The sequence below is a fragment of the Oncorhynchus keta genome, chromosome 15 (assembly GCF_023373465.1).
Source record: "Oncorhynchus keta strain PuntledgeMale-10-30-2019 chromosome 15, Oket_V2, whole genome shotgun sequence".
In the NCBI taxonomy this organism is placed as follows: domain Eukaryota; kingdom Metazoa; phylum Chordata; class Actinopteri; order Salmoniformes; family Salmonidae; genus Oncorhynchus; species Oncorhynchus keta.
Genome location: NC_068435.1, coordinates 25,937,226 through 25,955,088, shown reverse-complemented (window position 1 = coordinate 25,955,088; position 17,863 = coordinate 25,937,226). Strand labels below are relative to the sequence as shown.

The window sequence follows — 17,863 nt, the reverse complement described above, 5'->3', positions numbered from 1 at the left end:
CTATTTACATTTCCCGCTAACGTTATCTAGCTAACAAGTGTGAACATGATGATTGATCATGGAAAATGGAATGTGGTTGCCGAAATTATTTTCAGCCAAAGGAGCTTGGCTGGAGATGATGGGACTATACACTGCTTGTGTTCGAGAGCTTTTGTACAGTAAGTGAGCTAGCTACCTATATAGTTACTATACAAGTACAACACACAATGTAAACTGTGTTGCATTGTTTTCACTTTGACTGTGTCCTCTTTTTCTCCCGGTGTAGGGATCGTGAGTTGTACAGATCTGACCGTAAAGACATCACTAACTTGGCCGAAGGTGGGCTGCAAGGTAGGACATAACTAATGTAGTATACGTCATTGCACATACCTAACTCTAGTCAAGTAAAGCTCAACGACACGATGTACTTCACATCAACGGCGTTGATCAGACTAGTGTGACCGACTGGAGCTCAGACATCTCATACAGGTTTTGATCATAAGTACGGATTTCGTCATCCAGTGAGTAGCCCGCAATTACACAGGTTATTGTCCCATGTAATTGCGGGCTATGGTTACTGAAATCCATAGTTTGACACAATCAATCATTTTGTGTGACGTGGAGCTCCAGTTTGCCACACTAGTTGCAGGTTAACTCCGTTGTTCTGTAGTATGTCTTGGAGTTGAGTTGCACTTGGCTAACCTAACCACTCCCAATAATTGACATGCATGTTGCCAACCTTTTCTGAAACCTGAAAGTTGTCTGTAACTCAGCCTATTGTTGCACTCAGAGGCAGAGGATGAGCATGGAGAGGACCAGGCAGAAGATGAAGAGACTGAGGAGGATGAACCAATCGATGAAGAAGCCCAGCTTATGGCCAGAATGGGACTGCCTGTGGAGTTTATAAGCTCCTCTGCACAGAGGAAATCTGTAAGTAGTAGCAAGTAAACATTGCCTGTTTATCCTTCACCAGAGAGTCCACCTAAAAGAAAGAAGAGGTCATGTTGCTCCGATTACTGATGTGCGGGTTGACCCATAACCCGCAGTCCCTACGGTTATATCCAAATAAAGAGGGAACAATACCACAAGTGGCGCAGCAGTCTAAGGTTATTTTCCCAGAGTTCCCAGTTGTCTTGAACTCACTGAAGTCAGACTTCCCAGTACTAAGTTAACAGTTGTTTTGAGCACGGCAGAAGTCGTGCTGGATTGATAGCATGCCCAATGTTGAATGTCTATCCTTTTAAGCTTGGAAAGAGACCCTTAAACCCAGACTTGGAACCACCCACCCACTCCAATGAATAGCAAGTTAGTGATTGCTCAGCAATCCTTGCAGTTAGCCTCTGTCACTGATTCCTTCCAAACCACTAATTTTTGAATTTGCAATTTCCAACTTATATTTTGTTTATGGCTGATGAGTACCGATACGTTTGATCTATTATTTATCTTCATATGACAAGGATTAAAAAGCATTTGCCAGTAGATCGAAGACCTCATGATGATGTCTGCTAGCTAAGATTTTGAAAGTAAGATGTTGACATGATCAGTCCAATTAAAGCTACGGTAGATAACGTGATTTGACATTTTCTGTGGCCAATGACCTTGATCCTTCTTGGATGGGCACTTCTAATGTAACTCTTTGGCATCACCCAAGGGGCTTGAATTTTCTAGCTCTACACTTAGATTTGGCGGTGATGTGGTGTCCCCATGAATGGCAGAACACTGAGCCAATCACGGCGTAACTAGAGAACATTACCAACCCCTACGCACATAATCCACTGAGCTAGGCTGAAACACCTGCATTGTGGAGCTACCTTACTCAAGAAAACAAAAAAAGAGACCAAGTTTGTATGCGGCTTTATTAACTCCATTTTATTTTTTACATTGTTTGCGAACTGATTTATTCTGGTGAGCAAGTTTTTTTTTAAAGTCTTCTAAGGCAACATATAGTGACGAAGAGAAGCAGCATGTATCTAATTATAGACAAGTTGACTAACACAGTTTACCAAAATGTCAGATATTCTAAGCAGAAGCATATCTAAATCAGGCAACAACAAAAACAATCCTGCACACGCTGTCAAAAAAATAATTCTACCATTTCTGACTGTAGCCTATAGTGTACAGTGCCTTGCGAAAGTATTCTGCCCCCTTGAACTTTGCGACCTTTTGCCACATTTCAGGCTTCAAACATAAAGATATAAAACTGTTTTTTTTTGTGAAGAATCAACAACAAGTGGGACACAATCATGAAGTGGAACGACATTTATTGGATATTTCAAACTTTTTTAACAAATCAAAAACTGAAAAATTGGCCGTGCAAAATTATTCAGTCCCCTTAAGTTAATACTTTGTAGCGCCACCTTTTGCTGCGATTACAGCTGTAAGTCGCTTGGGGTATGTCTCTATCAGAGAGACTGAAATGTTTTCCCATTCCTCCTTGCAAGACAGCTCGAGCTCAGTGAGGTTGGATGGAGAGCATTTGTGAACAGCAGTTTTCAGTTCTTTCCACAGATTCTCGATTGGATTCAGGTCTGGACTTTGACTTGGCCATTCTAACACCTGGATATGTTTATTTTTTAACCATTCCATTGTAGATTTTGCTTTATGTTTTGGATCATTGTCTTGTTGGAAGACAAATCTCCGTCCCAGTCTCAGGTGGACTCCATCAGGTTCTTCCAGAATGGTCCTGTATTTGGCTCCATCCATCTTTCCATCAATTTTAACCATCTTCCCTGTCCCTGCTGAAGAAAAGCAGGCCCAAACCATGATGCTGCCACCACCATGTTTGACAGTGGGGATGGTGTGTTCAGGGTGATGAGCTGTGTTGCTTTTACGCCAAACATAACGTTTTGCATTGTTGCCAAAAAGTTCAATTTTGGTTTCATCTGACCAGAGCACCTTCTTCCACATGTTTGGTGTGTCTCCCAGGTGGCTTGTGGCAAACTTTAAATTACACTTTTTATGGATATCTTTAAGAAATGGCTTTCTTCTTGCCACTCTTCCATAAAGGCCAGATTTGTGCAATATACGACTGATTGTTGTCCTATGGACAGAGTCTCCCACCATCCAGAGTGATCATGGGCCTCTTGGCTGCATCTCTGATCAGTCTTCTCCTTGTATGAGCTGAAAGTTTAGAGGGACGGCCAGGTCTTGGTAGATTTGCAGTGGTCTGATACTCCTTCCATTTCAATATTATCGCTTGCACAGTGCTCCTTGGGATGTTTAAAGCTTGGGAAATATTTTTGTATCCAAATCCGGCTTTAAACTTCTTCACAAGAGTATCTCGGATCTGCCTGGTGTGTTCCTTGTTCGTCATGATGCTCTCTGCCCTTTTAACGGACCTCTGAGACTATCACAGTGCAGGTGCATTTATACGGAGACTTGATTACACACAGGTGGATTGTATTTATCATCATTAGTCATTTAGGTCAACATTGGATCATTCATAGATCCTCACTGAACTTCTGGAGAGAGTTTGCTGCACTGAAAGTAAAGGGGCTGAATAATTTTGCACGCCCAATTTTTCAGTTTTTGATTTGTTAAAAAAGTTTGAAATATCCAATAAATGTCGGTCCACTTCATGATTGTGTCCCACTTGTTGTTGATTCTTCACAAAAAAATACAGTTTTATATCTTTATGTTTGAAGCCTGAAATGTGGCAAAAGGTCGCAAAGTTCAAGGGGGCCGAATAATTTCGCAAGGCACTGTATGTTCTATATTTGTGGGTTAGGGTCACTATCACATGTAGTCCTATGCTCTCTCACCTAGTGTCTTTGTGTCTCCTAAAAGGCGAGAAAGTTAAGGAGGAAGAATGCCAACCACTGGGAAGCAGCCCCTGAGAATCTGGATGAAGATGATCCACTCCAGTCACAGAAGGATGATCCCAGTGTTGAAAGCACCAAGCCAGCGTTTGATTGGTTTGATCTCAGTGAGAGGCCCGAAGGAGAGACTGAGGCAGAACCTCAACCCTCACAGGCCCAGGAGGGTTGGGAAGACTACTGGAGCCAGCAGGGAGAGGGGTTGTTGTGGCAGGGCTGGTTGGAGAAGCACCCTGAGACTTCCAGCTGTCCAGCCACAGCAGAGCCCCCCTGGGACTGCCCAGGCACTAAGGAGGCATGGGATAATCACACCAGCCACACCTTTCTCTACTACTGGGAGCAGTTCAACTATTGGGCAGCCCAGGGATGGACCATAGACTACTCAAGCAGTACACCCATTGAAACAAAGCAGCCTAGACATGAGGGTGAAGCCGAAGGAGAGCCGACTCATTGTTGTGACCCAGGGGATTTAGAGTTTGAAGGAAGGCTAGAGCAGAGTGAGGTAGGCACTAGTGAAGTGGTCGATCTGATTGGGCAGATGAGCCTTCTGTCAGAGGGAGTTGGTCAGTGTGATTTGAGCAAACAACAAGTGGACCATGTCTGTGGAAATGATGAACCTTGTGATGGTGGTAATCGTAAAAGAACTGCCTCGTCAACTAAGTCCACTGAATTAAGAGGTGAGACCTTTCACCCGCCTACAAACATGATATTTCTGTCTCTCAGTTCAGGAAACTATCCTATATCGTTGAGGAGACTGACACTATGTTGATATAGCAGTGATTCCCACAGTTCTTGCGCTCAAATCTATTAAAACCTAAATACCAGTATCGTGGTTTATTTTTCTCCATGGCAAAATGAAAACACTAGGCAGACCTCACTCTTTGGTCCTTTAGAAAACACTTAAAATATTGTGTGCTTTAGCTTGGAAAGTAAATATACGCGACTCTGGATGACAACATAATGATGTTTGTTTCCAACATTAGGGCTGTTTTCCTAAGTCATTTAAATCTGCTTCGTGTTTTGTTTCCTTGACACAATACTAAGGAGTATCGCGATACTGGTATCGTCCCGACCCTACTAAAGATGTCATTAGAGTAGCCTATTGCACTCAGAATGGGTAGGCGATAGCAATGTCCTACACACATCACTTTTAAAACATATATATTTTATTCCTTGTAATTTGGGGCTTTTTCCAAACTGTAGGTGACTGTCTGAATATTTTATGCATTGTACTATCAAAAGATGTGTTCCTTTGAATGAAAGGACCATGTGACACAGGTCCATGCATTTTTAATGGTTCCTCTAGTCAGAGCGAGCAAAGAACCACTGCCTGAATCAACGGCCGTCTCCTCTCTGTGACTTTGTAGACCGTGATGAATGCTCTGTAAAAATGGAACTTTCCATCTTGTCTGTGACTGATCCCACACAACACTGTTGTCATTTCTGTTTCATAGTATTTCTGTTTTTATCTGGCTTTGTAGCATTGTTTTACACCACATGCTGACTTCTCGTTCCCCGTTTTATCCTCTTGCAAGGAAAACATGCATGTAGAATGCAATGTTGTAGGGACAAATGATGTACACTTTTTTTTTCCCCTTCAGATTCCAAACAGGGCAGGTGTCACCAGGAAAACAACGGATCAGGTGAGAGAAGAGCGTCTAATAGTGATGAAGATGATGAACCACCAGATGGAAGAGTCCCAAAACTTAAGCGAAGGTAAGCTACATGGCAATTTATCTAAATGTTCATGTCTTGTAATATTTTACAGTATTGTCCTCTTCCTAATGTTGGCATAGCAATATAGTACCAAGAATAGTATAACTGGAAATCACTGTTTCAAGTGGCAAGAAAAAAGTATGTGAACCCTTTGGAATTACCTGGATTTCTGCATAAATTGGTCATCAAATTTGATCTGATCTTCATCTAAGTCATCAATAGACAGACATAGTGTGCTTAAAATAATACAAATTGTATTTCTCTTGTCTATATTAAATCAATAATTTAAACTGTGTAGGTTGGGAAAAGTATGTGAACCCAAAGGCTAATGACTTCTCCAAAAGCTAATTGGAGTCATGAGTCAGCTAACCTGGAGTCCAATGAATGAGACGAGATTGGAGAGGTTGGTTAGAGCTGCCTTGCCCTATAAAAAACACTTACAAAATTTGAGTTTCCTATTCACAAGAAGCATTGCTTGATGTAAACGATGCCTCGAACAAAAGATCTCAGAAGACCTAAGATGAAGAATTGTTGACTTGCATAAAGCTTGAAAGGCTTACAAAAGTATCTGTAAAATAAGTAAGACAAATTGTCTATAAATGGAGAAAGTTCAGCACTGTTGCTACTCTCCCTAGGAGTGACCGTCCTGCAAAGATGACTGCAAGAGCACAGTGCAGAATGCTCAATGAGGTTAAGAACAATCCTAGTGTCAGCTAAAGACTTACAGAATTCTCTGGAACATGCTAACATCTCTGTTGACGAGCCTACGATACGTAAAATAAGAATGATGTTCAAGGGAGGACACCATGGAAGAAGCCACTGCTGTCCAAAAAAAGCATTGCTGCACGTCTGAAGTTTTCAAACGTGCACCTGGATGTTCCACAGCGCTACTGGCAAAATATTGTGTGGACAGATGAAGCTACAGTTGAGTTGTTTGGAAGGAAGGAACACACAACACTATGTGGTGGAGAGGGAAAAAAGGCACAGCACACCAACATCATAACCTCATCCCAACTGTAAAGTCTGGTGGAGGGAGCATCATGATTTGGGGCTGCCTCAGGGCCTAGACAGCATGCTATCATATGGAAAAAATCATTCAAGTTTATCAAGACATTTTGCAGGAGAATGTGAGGCTATATGTTCGCCAATTGAAGCGCAACAGAAGTTGGGTGATGCAACAGGACAACAACCCAAAAAGACAAGTAAATCAACAACAGAATGACCTCAACCTGATTGAGATGCTGTGGAATGACCTCGAGAGCCGTTCACACCAGACATCCCAAGAATATTGCTGAACTGAAACAGTTTTGTAAAGAGGAATGGTCCAAAATTCCTCCTGACGGGTGTGCAGGTCTGATCCGCAACTACAGAAAACATTTGGTTGAGGTTATTGCTGCCAAAGGAGAGTCAACCAGTTATTAAATCCAAGGGTTCACATACTTTTTCTACCCTGGAAGGTGAATGTTTACACGGTGTTCAATAAAGACATGAAAACATATACATTGTTTGGGTGTTATTAGTAAAGCAAACTGTGTTTGTCTATTGTTGTGACCTAGATGAAGATCAGCTCAAAATGCATGACCAATTTATGCAGAAATCCAGGTATTTCCAAAGGGGTCACATGCTGTTTCTTGCCACTGTATATGCTGACAGTGACTGAAATATTTTTCATAGGGGATTGAATTGAACTACGATTCACCTTGTAAAGGCTTCCATTATTGTCTACGATTCACCTGTAAAGGCTTCCATTATTGTCTACGATTCACCTGTAAAGGCTTCCATTATTGTCTACGATTCACCTTGTAAAGGCTTCCATTATTGGCTACGATTCACCTTGTAAAGGCTTCCATTATTGGCTACGATTCACCTTGTAAAGGCTTCCATTATTGTCTACGATTCACCTTGTAAAGGCTTCCATTATTGGCTACGATTCACCTTGTAAAGGCTTCCATTATTGTCTATGATTCACCTTGTAAAGGCTTCCATTATTCTCTACGATTCACCTGTAAAGGCTTCCATTATTGGCTACGATTCACCTTGTAAAGGCTTCCATTATTGGCTACGATTCACCTTGTAAAGGCTTCCATTATTGGCTACGATTCACCTGTAAAGGCTTCCATTATTGGCTACGATTCACCTGTAAAGGCTTCCATTATTGGTTATGATGCAGTGCATGTAAAAGTGTCAGCCAGGTGAATGAATGGAAGTGCTTATCATCCGTCTTTTCAATTTCACTTTGATCGAAGGAGATGTTCATGTCCAAGACACAGATTTTGATGCTTCTCCATGTTTCAATAACCAATGATTCTGTAAATGGAATCTTTATGCATAAATCAGTAAACATCACGTGATGGCCCATTCCAACCCAGAGGCTGGTACTGGGGACTGATGTGATTTAGCCTACACAATGCTTTGTGAGACTATATAACAATATTTTTCTACATTTTCCTATTTTCTTGTCTATTGCATCTCATAAACGTTCTACTGTTGGCTACACATTCCCTATATAGTGTACTACTTTTGACCAGGGCCCTCCAGTCAAAAGTGTACACTATATAGGGAATATGGTACCAATTGGAATGCAGTCTTGTTCGATCATTGTGATGGTGTGTAAGGCTAATGCTGTGTATCGATCTATCATCTACTGATCTGTTGACCTAGCCATGAACTGGATGTGGAGGAGAACCCTCAGATGTCTGTGGATGAAGCCTGGGATAAACTTGGGTTAAAGCGCAGCCACGACCCCATGTAAGTCAGCATTACTCCCTCAGACTTGGGAACTGCATCCCAAATGAGAGCCTATTCCCTATAAAGTGCACTACTTTTGACCCAGCCTGGTCAAAAAGTAGTGCACTATTCAGTATGTAGGCAATAGGGTGACATTTTGAAAATAAACCAGGTATATGTACAAACGGTTGATTTGTCCTCTTAGAATATCAGCCTCTTTATGTTTATGTTTATGTGTTTTTTTTAGGATTGAGAGCGTGCTGAAGTTTAAGCCCAGCCCCAGTCACCACCATGGAAGTAGGGCTGGGAGGAATAGGAAGAAACATGGAGGGAGGAAAGCAGCCTGCCACAACACGCACACCTTCTTTACTGAAGAGAGAGATAACACAGAGCCCAAGTTGACTAAGACCTTTCAAAAAGTACAATTTTACAAATAATTTTCAAACAGTACGATTACTATTGATTGCGATACTAATAGAATCACTCTCGTTTTAATACTGCACACCCACATTTCATAGCAGCTCCTGACTGGATTAGCAGGTGGGTAAAATGCCCTGTGGTTGACACTGGGGAGCCTTTTCAGAGAGGTCTACCTCATTTCTTACTCTGCCTCAGTCTCCACTGGCAGAGAGAGGAGAGAATGGGAGCACAGCCAATACTCACGTCCTCCCTCCCCTCCTGTCAGTGTTGGCCTCCTCTGACACACCACATCTCTCTTATGCATGCAGCTGCTGTTTCAACCAACTGAATCTATTTACAATGAGCCGCCACGCTGCACTGGTACGGGGGTAGCCGCACTGTTTAAAGTTCACGGATCATCATTATTTGAGTCAGTCACATTTCATTGATAAGACTGACCTTGAGGAGTAAAGGAAGAGTGTTCAGCTGGTCGCTATGAACTCTAACATGCTTATTCAAACCATGGTAGAGAGGCTAGGAAAGGCCACTGTTCTGTTTTCTGACTCTGCGGGATTGTATTATCCCAGAGCAATTGAAACTTGTCAAGGTACTGCACTTCAGAAAGGTAATGACTTAGTGTGGCCTACGGGTATAGTGCCTACAGGTATAGTGGACATCGGTGTGTTTCTACGGTGTTGAGACATTATTTAGTCATGTGTCGCACTGTGAGAGGACTTAAACCAATTAAATGCAGTGCTTTTCCATTGATCTTTGTTTTGAGCTCACTGGATTGATCTTCTGGGCAAGACTTGCAGTATTTACTGTCTGCAGCAAATGGCACCATCATCAAGCAGGCACAGTAGAAATGACTTGAGCCCTGTTGAGGCCTACTTTAAAGTATGGTTTCGTTTTGATGCTTCTCTGTTCCTCTAGCGTTCATTGGTCATGCGTGTTTGTTGTATTCACGCACTCACTCACGTGCTGCTCTTGTTTTCAGGTTCAGAGTTTCCTCCAGAGGGTTCAGAAAGACAACGGCACACACACAGCCGTCCCGGACATGTCAAAAGGCCAGTCGCATGAGCACGGGGAGCATGCCGACAAGGAGAGGCCTGCTTGTCCACAGTCAGAGGGAGAAGAAGAGAGACTGGAGGAAGAGATGAAGGAAGATAGTCCTCAACTCTGTTTGGAGTTGGACTGTACTGAGCAGCTCCCTCAACCCTCCCAGCAGAACATCTTTACCAGAGTAGAGGAAGAAGAAGAGATTCAATTCAGAAGAGAGGTGTACTCACTGGACATACCAGACTACTTAGTTCCCAATGCACTTGAACATAATAACACAGGTTGGTTTGCCTCAGCCAGTTTAGACCTTTTTCTAACCCAGGGCTTTTTCATAAAGCGTTCCTGTCAGATCTATACTTGTTGAGGTGTATTTCTTGTTTGATTGTTGAAGTCTTGTACAATTTACTACTTTTGCACGGCCTATTTCCCAGAGTCTACTGGGAAGACTGGTAAGAAGAAGAACAAGAAGACAAAGAAAAGAGGAAAATGTGGAGTGATGCCAGCTGAGATTGCAGCGGAGCCCGAGCTGGCTAAGTACTGGGCCCAGCGCTACCGTCTCTTCTCCAGGTTCGATGAGGGCATCAAGCTGGACCATGGTGAGTCACAGAGCAAACAGAACACACACACTTTCAATTTGTTCATACAGGCTCCAGCAGAAAGGGTTAATCATATGGAGGAACTACCTGACCTCCATATTGTTGTTAATATTCCTCTAGTTTGAGAAGAACTATTCTCCTATTGTAGTCTCCCAACCACATCTATTAATGCAGCCCAAACGGAGGGTCAAATGTGATTCAGGAATGCACTTTATTCTGAAAAGGAATGGATTTTCTCAAGGTGACTGAATGTTAAGTATTTTTCTCTGGTTGAGAAACGAATGGCTGTATGTCCGAGGTATAAGATACAGTTTTGCTGCTCCTGAAGTCTAACATGTTGTCAAGAGGGGAAGAGAGTCAGGGATGTTGAGATGTGGTGGTGGGGATGTAGAGGGCACATGGATGAGCTGGCAGGCAGGGCCCACCTCTGTCTGTCTTTAGGGAGAAGTGCTGATGCCAGTGAAGCATACCTCACATTTCTCCCTCCTGCATCACATGACACCAGCAGGCTTCCTCCCTGTCTCCCAGCAGAGCAACTCTACTCTCTCTCTCGCCTCCTCCCTCCCTCCCGCTTCCTCGTTCCCTGCTCGTGCACATGTCCTCTCATTTAAGTGCACCAGACTATGACTCCGTTTTTAAACACGGATGCACTGATAAGAGACTAATGATTGGCACTCTGTATGCAGATTAGGTTCATTTAAGTAGAAGGACTAGTTTTCCATTTCCAACACAACGTGTAGATCCTGTAGCAGAAACAGAAGCAACCTTGTACTCTAGAAGGACAAATATTCATATGGTTAGTGATCAGGTATAAAAGCTATTTTTTTCACCTCCACTGAAATCCTCCAAATGCTTCCTTTTTGATTTATCATTTTAAACATTGATTTTAACATTGGTTCAAAACGTCAAGTAGTTCTCCAACCTTTTTCTGGCAAAGAGCTTATCTGTTATCAGAGGGCCAATCTCGTCCTGCCGAATCTCTCCCTATATTCTCCAAAGTAGTATGACTATGTTCCCCTCGCTCCAATCAGAGATCTTTCACAGTGCATTCGGAATTCTGTTTGAAAACGAGATCAGAGCCTTCGTAACCTCTCACTTATTCATGTCAACAGAGGAGAGCCAGGATACATACCACACCATGGCTGACTCTCAGTCCAAGTGATTTACACCTCGTCCTATCAGATTCATATGGTGTCTATTGCTCAATTAGGTACAGGAGGAAAGTCTCTATACAGCCTCATGTAGCAGTGCCTGGCTGATGATAGAGAGCAGAGTGTGAGGAGGGGTAATCTAGTATTTTGGGACTGAAGTCATATAGGTAATAAAAACTCTTTAACATGGTGTTAGAGGTTTCCTTCAGGAACAGCAATCAGGTTTTGAGAATCCACTACAAACTGAAATGAATATCTCCCATCTCAGTGAACATTTAGGAAAACAAACCAAATGTATCTACGGATACTCCCTTGAGCTCAATTGGAAAGTCCATCCATGTTTCTTTGTGAAACACCCTCTCCTCGGCCTCTTTTCTCAGAACAGAGGGAGGGATGAGGACTGTAATGAAAGAGAGTGAGTAACGTGAAGCGTTCCAAGAGAAGAGTGCACTCCCAGCAGTGTTTGCCTTAGCAGGTGTTTATACTCTGAGGAGGCTGTGAAAACAAGCAACTGAAAAGGAACCAGCAATGGCTGCTCGAGAATAAAGGCAGATGGTCTACGTGAGGAGAGACCGGAGGACGTGGTTGGTCTATGAAGCATCCCAGCCTCGCCACATAGTCTATCAAATATACCTCAATAATAACAGCATACTTATTCAATCGTTTTTGGGTTGTCTTGTATGATATATTCAGGCTATTCTCAATATAATTGAAAATACACACACACACCTACTTTATATTCCAGCAGGCCTAATATTTGCCTGTAGTAAAATGTTGTGAATGACAGCTGTTTTAAAATGTAATCGTCACTAATAGTGTTTTGGTTATTTTGGGGAACTCGCATGACTTATGAGCCCACAAAAATCAATCAATTAGATATCATATTTCTGGACAAATTTGATAAATCAATAATGAACTAAAATATTTGGCATTGTTCGGACAAAACCATTTTACATTTTACAGTTGACTGACCTCTGGTGGCTATGCTTTGCATTGGGGATCACCCCCTAATCCAATAAATTGTGATTTCTTAAAATATGAATCAATAAATTAAACAATTCTACACTGTGTATGTGTGTATATGTATGTATGTATATATATATGTGTATATATATATATATATAATATAGAATTTTAAAATGGTAAAATGAGAGAATATTAATTGCATCTTTGTATTCAGTTTGTTAAAGCCTGTCTGTCCGTTTGTCTGTCTGTACAGAGGGCTGGTTCTCTGTTACCCCAGAGAAGATAGCAGAGCACATTGCCCTGAGGGTCCAGGAGAGTTTCCACTCTGAACTCATCATAGACGCCTTCTGTGGAGTGGGAGGCAATGCCATCCAGTTTGCCCTCACTGGGAAGAGGGGTATAGTAGCATCATATTTGAGCCAAGCTTCAGAGGCTCCTTTGCTTTAATATCTTATAAAATGTAGATATTTTTGGTTACTGTGTCTGCCTTTATAAATAGGGCAAGAGTATTCCTGACCCTGTGACGTGACCAGGAAAACCTCTGGGGCCCATATTATATCCTATAGGTTAACAGTTGTGTGTCATATTGTCCTTAGTGGTTCTCCCTGTGTGTCTGACTCAAGTCTGCGTGTCTTTCCATATGTAGTGCAGTTATGGGCCCTGGTCAAAAGTAGTGCACTACATAGGGAATACGGTGCCATTTGAGATGCCGTCTGTCCCTTTCCCTTCCTCCAGACATTTAAACAGATAGAGCACGTTGTCCTGCGTGGTACTCCCTATGTGTCTGACTCTCTGTCCTCCATGTCCCTGCCCCCATGCAGTGCTAGCCATTGACATTGACCCAGTGCGTCTGGCCCTGGCACAGCACAACGCCCAGGTCTACAAGGTGGCCGAGCACATCGACTTTGTGCAGGGAGACTTCCTGCAGCTGGCACCTCGTCTGCGGGCGGACGTGGTGTTCCTCAGCCCCCCCTGGGGCGGCCCAGACTACCTCAGCGCAGACGTCTTCGATATCAAGACCATGATGGCGCCAAATGGATATCCTTTATTTCTCACAATGAAGCTGCTCTCAGGCTATTAGTTAGGCAACAGGCCAGACTCCGAGACGGACCCGGGTAGAGATACACGCAGATGGAGGCAGGGTGACAAGGCCAGCAGTTTGTTAGCTAGCTAAGGGGGAATGTGAAGACAGGAATTGTGGATGTAATGAAAAAAAGAGGGAACCCGCACAAAGCTCTTGATAGTATCACTGCTCTTTAATAAGCTTTACATATCAGCCTCACGTTCTGACGAGGGCCGTGAAGTTTATTAAAGAGGAGTGATACTATTAAGAGCAGTGTGCGAATTCTTTCTATTTTCTCATTTGATTCAACTGTTACCATGCACCTGTAAAAAAGATAGCTCAGATGTGCGAGTGCCTTTTGAATTGAGGAACTTGGGATGTGCAGTTAGTTTTGTTTGTGGGTTGGTCTTTGCTTGCCAATCTTGAGTTTGCCGTCTTTTTATATTCCACTAGTATTTACATGCATTGTAGCGTTCTATTACGTTGTTATAGAAGAGTTGAACACTGTTTTCCTTAACTGTTAATACTTTTGACATTTTCAGGTTGTCCAAAATGATATCTGATAATATTGTGTACTTCCTCCCACGAAATGCAGACATGGATCAGGTAGGTTACATGGACAAGTGGAGGAGTATTGGTGGATTGCAACTCATGTTTGGATGTTGAGTCTTTGTGCATGCTAGTCACGCTTGGCTACGATTGATTCAAGATACATTTATATTTGTTGATATTTCAGTGTAAATTAGAGTACAGCAGTACAGTCTGAAGGCCTATAGAAGTGTGAAGTTTCTGCAGGGCTCCTTTTATGGAAGAGGATCAAAGCTGCATCCCAATTCACCACCTTTATCCCAAAGTGTGTACTTGAAACATTCCTCGTCATTGGATTGGTATAAGGATTGGCTAGAGGGAGTTGCCACCATTTGATAAATCCAGGCAAGAAAATGTGCAAGTGCACACTTCAGGAAAGGTTAGGACATAGCTGTAGTCAGCGCTGATGATGCCAGGCGCCTGCCTGCCCAGCTGAGCCTCTACTGAGCATGTTTTGGGGAATGCCCATACTTCTCCTTTATTTACTTGGTTGCCCATCTCTGTGCTATCCCGTGGCTGTAAGTGTTCTCACTGTCTGATCAAAGGCTCCCAGAGCTGGGAAAGGCTACATAGGCCTTATGATGATTTCATTATGCCATCATGCATGTTATCAGCAGTCTAACAAAGCAGGCTGTCACCTAGTTGGTAACCTATTGACCTACTTATTTAGCAGTGGCATATCTAACTATTTTGAGTGCAGGTTTACTACTACTTGCTACTATAAAGCTACGTCCATGGTGGCTGTTATCAGAAGATAAGTATAATGAGTATAGAAGAAGCACACTCCACTCCGTATTTATTTGGTCAAGGAGGGTAAAATATTTAAATTTGGCTATATTCCCCAGGATTTGGGATTGTTTCATATGAAGCGACAGTACGGAATGTCACCTTTTTATTTTAGGGTATTTTTATACATCTGTTTTACCTGTATCTAGTCCCCCCTTTTGAAGAAGTCATAAGTATTTGGCCAAATTCACTTAGTGTATTAAAGTAGTCAAACGTTTACTATTTGGTCCCATAGTCCTTGTACACAATGACAACATCACTTGCCACTCTACAAACTTGTTGGATGCATTCACAGCTTGTTTTGGTTGTGTTTCCAGTTATGTTTTGCCCAATAGGAACTGAATGGTGAATAATGCATTGTCACTTATTTTAAGCTGGAATAGAAGATGTTTCTGAACACTTCTACATTAATGTTGATGGTACCATGGTTATGCATTAATTGTGAATGATGAGTGAGAAAGTTGAGGCAGAAAGACGTAGAAGAAAAAACTGTCCAAATAAATACAGAGGGGAGTGTATAGACCCAGTTGATCAAAATACTATTTGCACGAGGCCCCTATTTATTTTAGTCCGAGTTAGTGAGTATTGTTGTTTTTTTTGTTTCATTCTCTAGAGGTGTTTGATTGTGGTGGATCTGACTATGGTTAGTTAAATAAAAAATTAGTATTTAGGTCTGAGTCTGGCTCTGTTTGACCTTTACTGTTATTGTCAGAACTGTTACTGTGGTTTAGCAAACAGGGGGGAGTTTATAGGCACCCCAATTCTGATCTTTTTTTCCACTAATTGGGCTTTTGACCAATCACATCAGGCCTTTTTCAGAGCTGATCTGATTGGTCAAAAATACCAATTAGTGAAAAGAAATCTGAACTGGGCTGCCTCTGAAGGCAGCCTCTGTAAATAATAACTTGCCAGCTTTGTGCACCGAACAACAGACAGGGATGTTGAACCATACAGTGTACTAGATTTACATACAAATCTATTACATTACTTTTCATTGAAAAACTTTCCATTATAAATCAAGGTGCTGATTTTCTTTCTCTATATAAATGTTAATGTCAATGACTCGGACTTGTAATTAGTATAGTAACAATGTTTTATTTTTCTGGTTGGGTTCCAGATCGCCTCTCTTGCAGGGCTTGGTGGGAGAGTAGAGGTGGAACAGAACTTTCTCAACAACAAGTTAAAGACAATAACTGCATATTTTGGTAATTTGATTAAATCAGATTGCTAGTTTTATTTGACCTAATGCTAAACCTGATCTGTTTGAGGCCAGTTTTTGTTTAGTGCATGATGATGTGTACACATCCCATCAGATGTTTTGTGTTAAGTCTGGCCGTGTGGTTATACACGTTTTACTGCTTTTATTTTTCAAAAGACATATTTTGTTGCATTATCTATTTTTGTATTAAAGCTAACTATGCCGTTTTACATTGCCTGGTTCTCAACCTTGTCTTTTTTTGTGGAAATACATTCAAATGTTGTTATCTACACAATAGATATGCATATATAGATGGGCATCAGAGTATAGCCAGCCAGCACAGAGTGGTACTTGGGTCCACAGATGGGGCTCTCTCTGTGAGCTCAGCCCCCCCGCCCCGCACAGCAGTGACCACAAACGCAACCAGACCTGCTGTCATTCTGTGGCCTGGCCAACAGTTGAGCCCCATTTTTGATTCGGCTTCAGTTGAGCTGATGTGTTGATATCCTAGTAGCTCCCTCTGTCACACTGACACCCAAGCGTGGGCCTGCCTACCGAAGGATATATCTGGATGCATATCTAAGCAGACAATCAAAATGTTGGTGACGGTTATTCCCAAACTGGTGTACGGCTATTCCCCCCAGGGGTACGCCAAATGAAAATGTGATTAACATTTTCAAACAGTCCATTTAGATTTTCCTTTAAAAAACAAACATGTAAAAGGCACAAAAAGCTACAGACAATGTGCCTTCATCAAACAATACTGCTTCACGATGCATCAGTGACATGGCTGCTTCGCATACAAGCCAGTGAATTCTATGTGTTACAGCTGGATGAGTCAACAGACGTGGCAGGCCTGGCACAGCTCCTGGTATATGTCCGTTACATTTATGTGGGGTCAATTAAGGATCATCCTCTTCTACAAACCACTGGAAACCAGGACAACAGGAGAGGATATTTTTAAAGTACTGAACAGCTTTGTGACATCAAATGGACTTTGGTAGTCAAGATGTATTTGTATCTGTACTGATTGCGCAAAATCCATGACAGGGAGACAGGATGCCATTTGGGTACACTGCAACATCCACCGAGAGGCTCTTGCTGCCAAGGGAATGCCTGACAGCTTGAAAGACGTTTTGGACACTACAGTGAAAATGGTTAACTTTAAGGATCGGACCCTTTTTTTCCCCAATTTTTATCCTAAAATGACATACCCAAATCTAACCTCCTGTAGCTCAGGACCTGAAGCAAGGATCTGCATATTCTTGATACCATTTGAAAGGAAACACCTTGAAGTTTGTGGAAATGTGAAATTAAGGTAGGAGAATATAACACATTAGATGTGGTAAAATATATATTTTTTGTACCATCTTTGAAATGCAAGAGAAAGGCCATAATGTATTAATCCAGCCCAGTCACAATTTAGATTTTGGCCACTAGATGGCAGTGTACATGCAATGTTTAGACTGATCCATTGAACCATTGCATTTCTGTTCAAAATCTTGTATCAAGGCTGCCCAAATGTGCCTAATTGGTTTATTAACTTTAAGTTCACAAGGCCCCTGAACTCTCGTATTTTCTGCATTATGCAATGATATGGGCAACAACCATGTAACGCTTTTACAACATACAGAAGTGCGCTGGTTATCAAGGGGCAAATTATTGACACTTTTTTAAATTGAGAGAAGAGCTTAAAGATTTATTTACTGACCATAATTTTCACTTGTCTGACCACTTGCGTGATGAGTTTCTCACACGACTGGCTGATCTTCATGATTTTTCTCGCCTGAATGATCTGAATCTAGGATTGCAACTATTCA

The 17,863-nt window shown here is 42.0% G+C and overlaps 1 protein-coding gene and 1 long non-coding RNA gene across 2 annotated transcripts; one reads left to right on the top strand and one right to left on the bottom strand.

Annotated features, from left to right (window-relative positions):
* Positions 1-9: 9 nt before the first annotated feature.
* Positions 10-16,278, top strand: LOC118394669 (trimethylguanosine synthase-like). The gene is made up of 13 exons (XM_035788109.2): positions 10-158; positions 266-330; positions 770-909; positions 3,766-4,471; positions 5,396-5,510; positions 8,172-8,258; positions 8,485-8,656; positions 9,634-9,976; positions 10,127-10,291; positions 12,662-12,805; positions 13,230-13,446; positions 13,999-14,077; positions 15,963-16,278. Exons 1-13 carry the CDS (start codon positions 46-48, stop codon positions 16,074-16,076), a joined length of 2,460 nt encoding a protein of 819 aa, XP_035644002.1. The 5' UTR covers positions 10-45; the 3' UTR covers positions 16,077-16,278.
* On the bottom strand, positions 5,527-8,158 carry LOC127907629 (uncharacterized). Its single transcript, XR_008065204.1, has 3 exons — positions 7,648-8,158; positions 7,344-7,445; positions 5,527-7,276 (listed from the first exon to the last, which is right to left on the bottom strand). It is a non-coding gene; the product is annotated as an uncharacterized LOC127907629 (long non-coding RNA).
* Positions 16,279-17,863: the final 1,585 nt, after the last annotated feature.

What these genes read in the sequence shown, in the direction of transcription:
- LOC118394669 (XM_035788109.2), top strand. Translation starts at nt 46, where the DNA reads ATGATGATTGATCATGGAAAATGGAATGTGGTTGCCGAAATTATTTTC. An exon ending in TAAGTCCACTGAATTAAGAG is followed by an intron (nt 4,472 to 5,395) that starts GTGAGACCTTTC and finishes TTTCCCCTTCAG; the next exon opens with ATTCCAAACAGGGCAGGTGT. An exon ending in TGACTAAGACCTTTCAAAAA is followed by an intron (nt 8,657 to 9,633) that starts GTACAATTTTAC and finishes TCTTGTTTTCAG; the next exon opens with GTTCAGAGTTTCCTCCAGAG.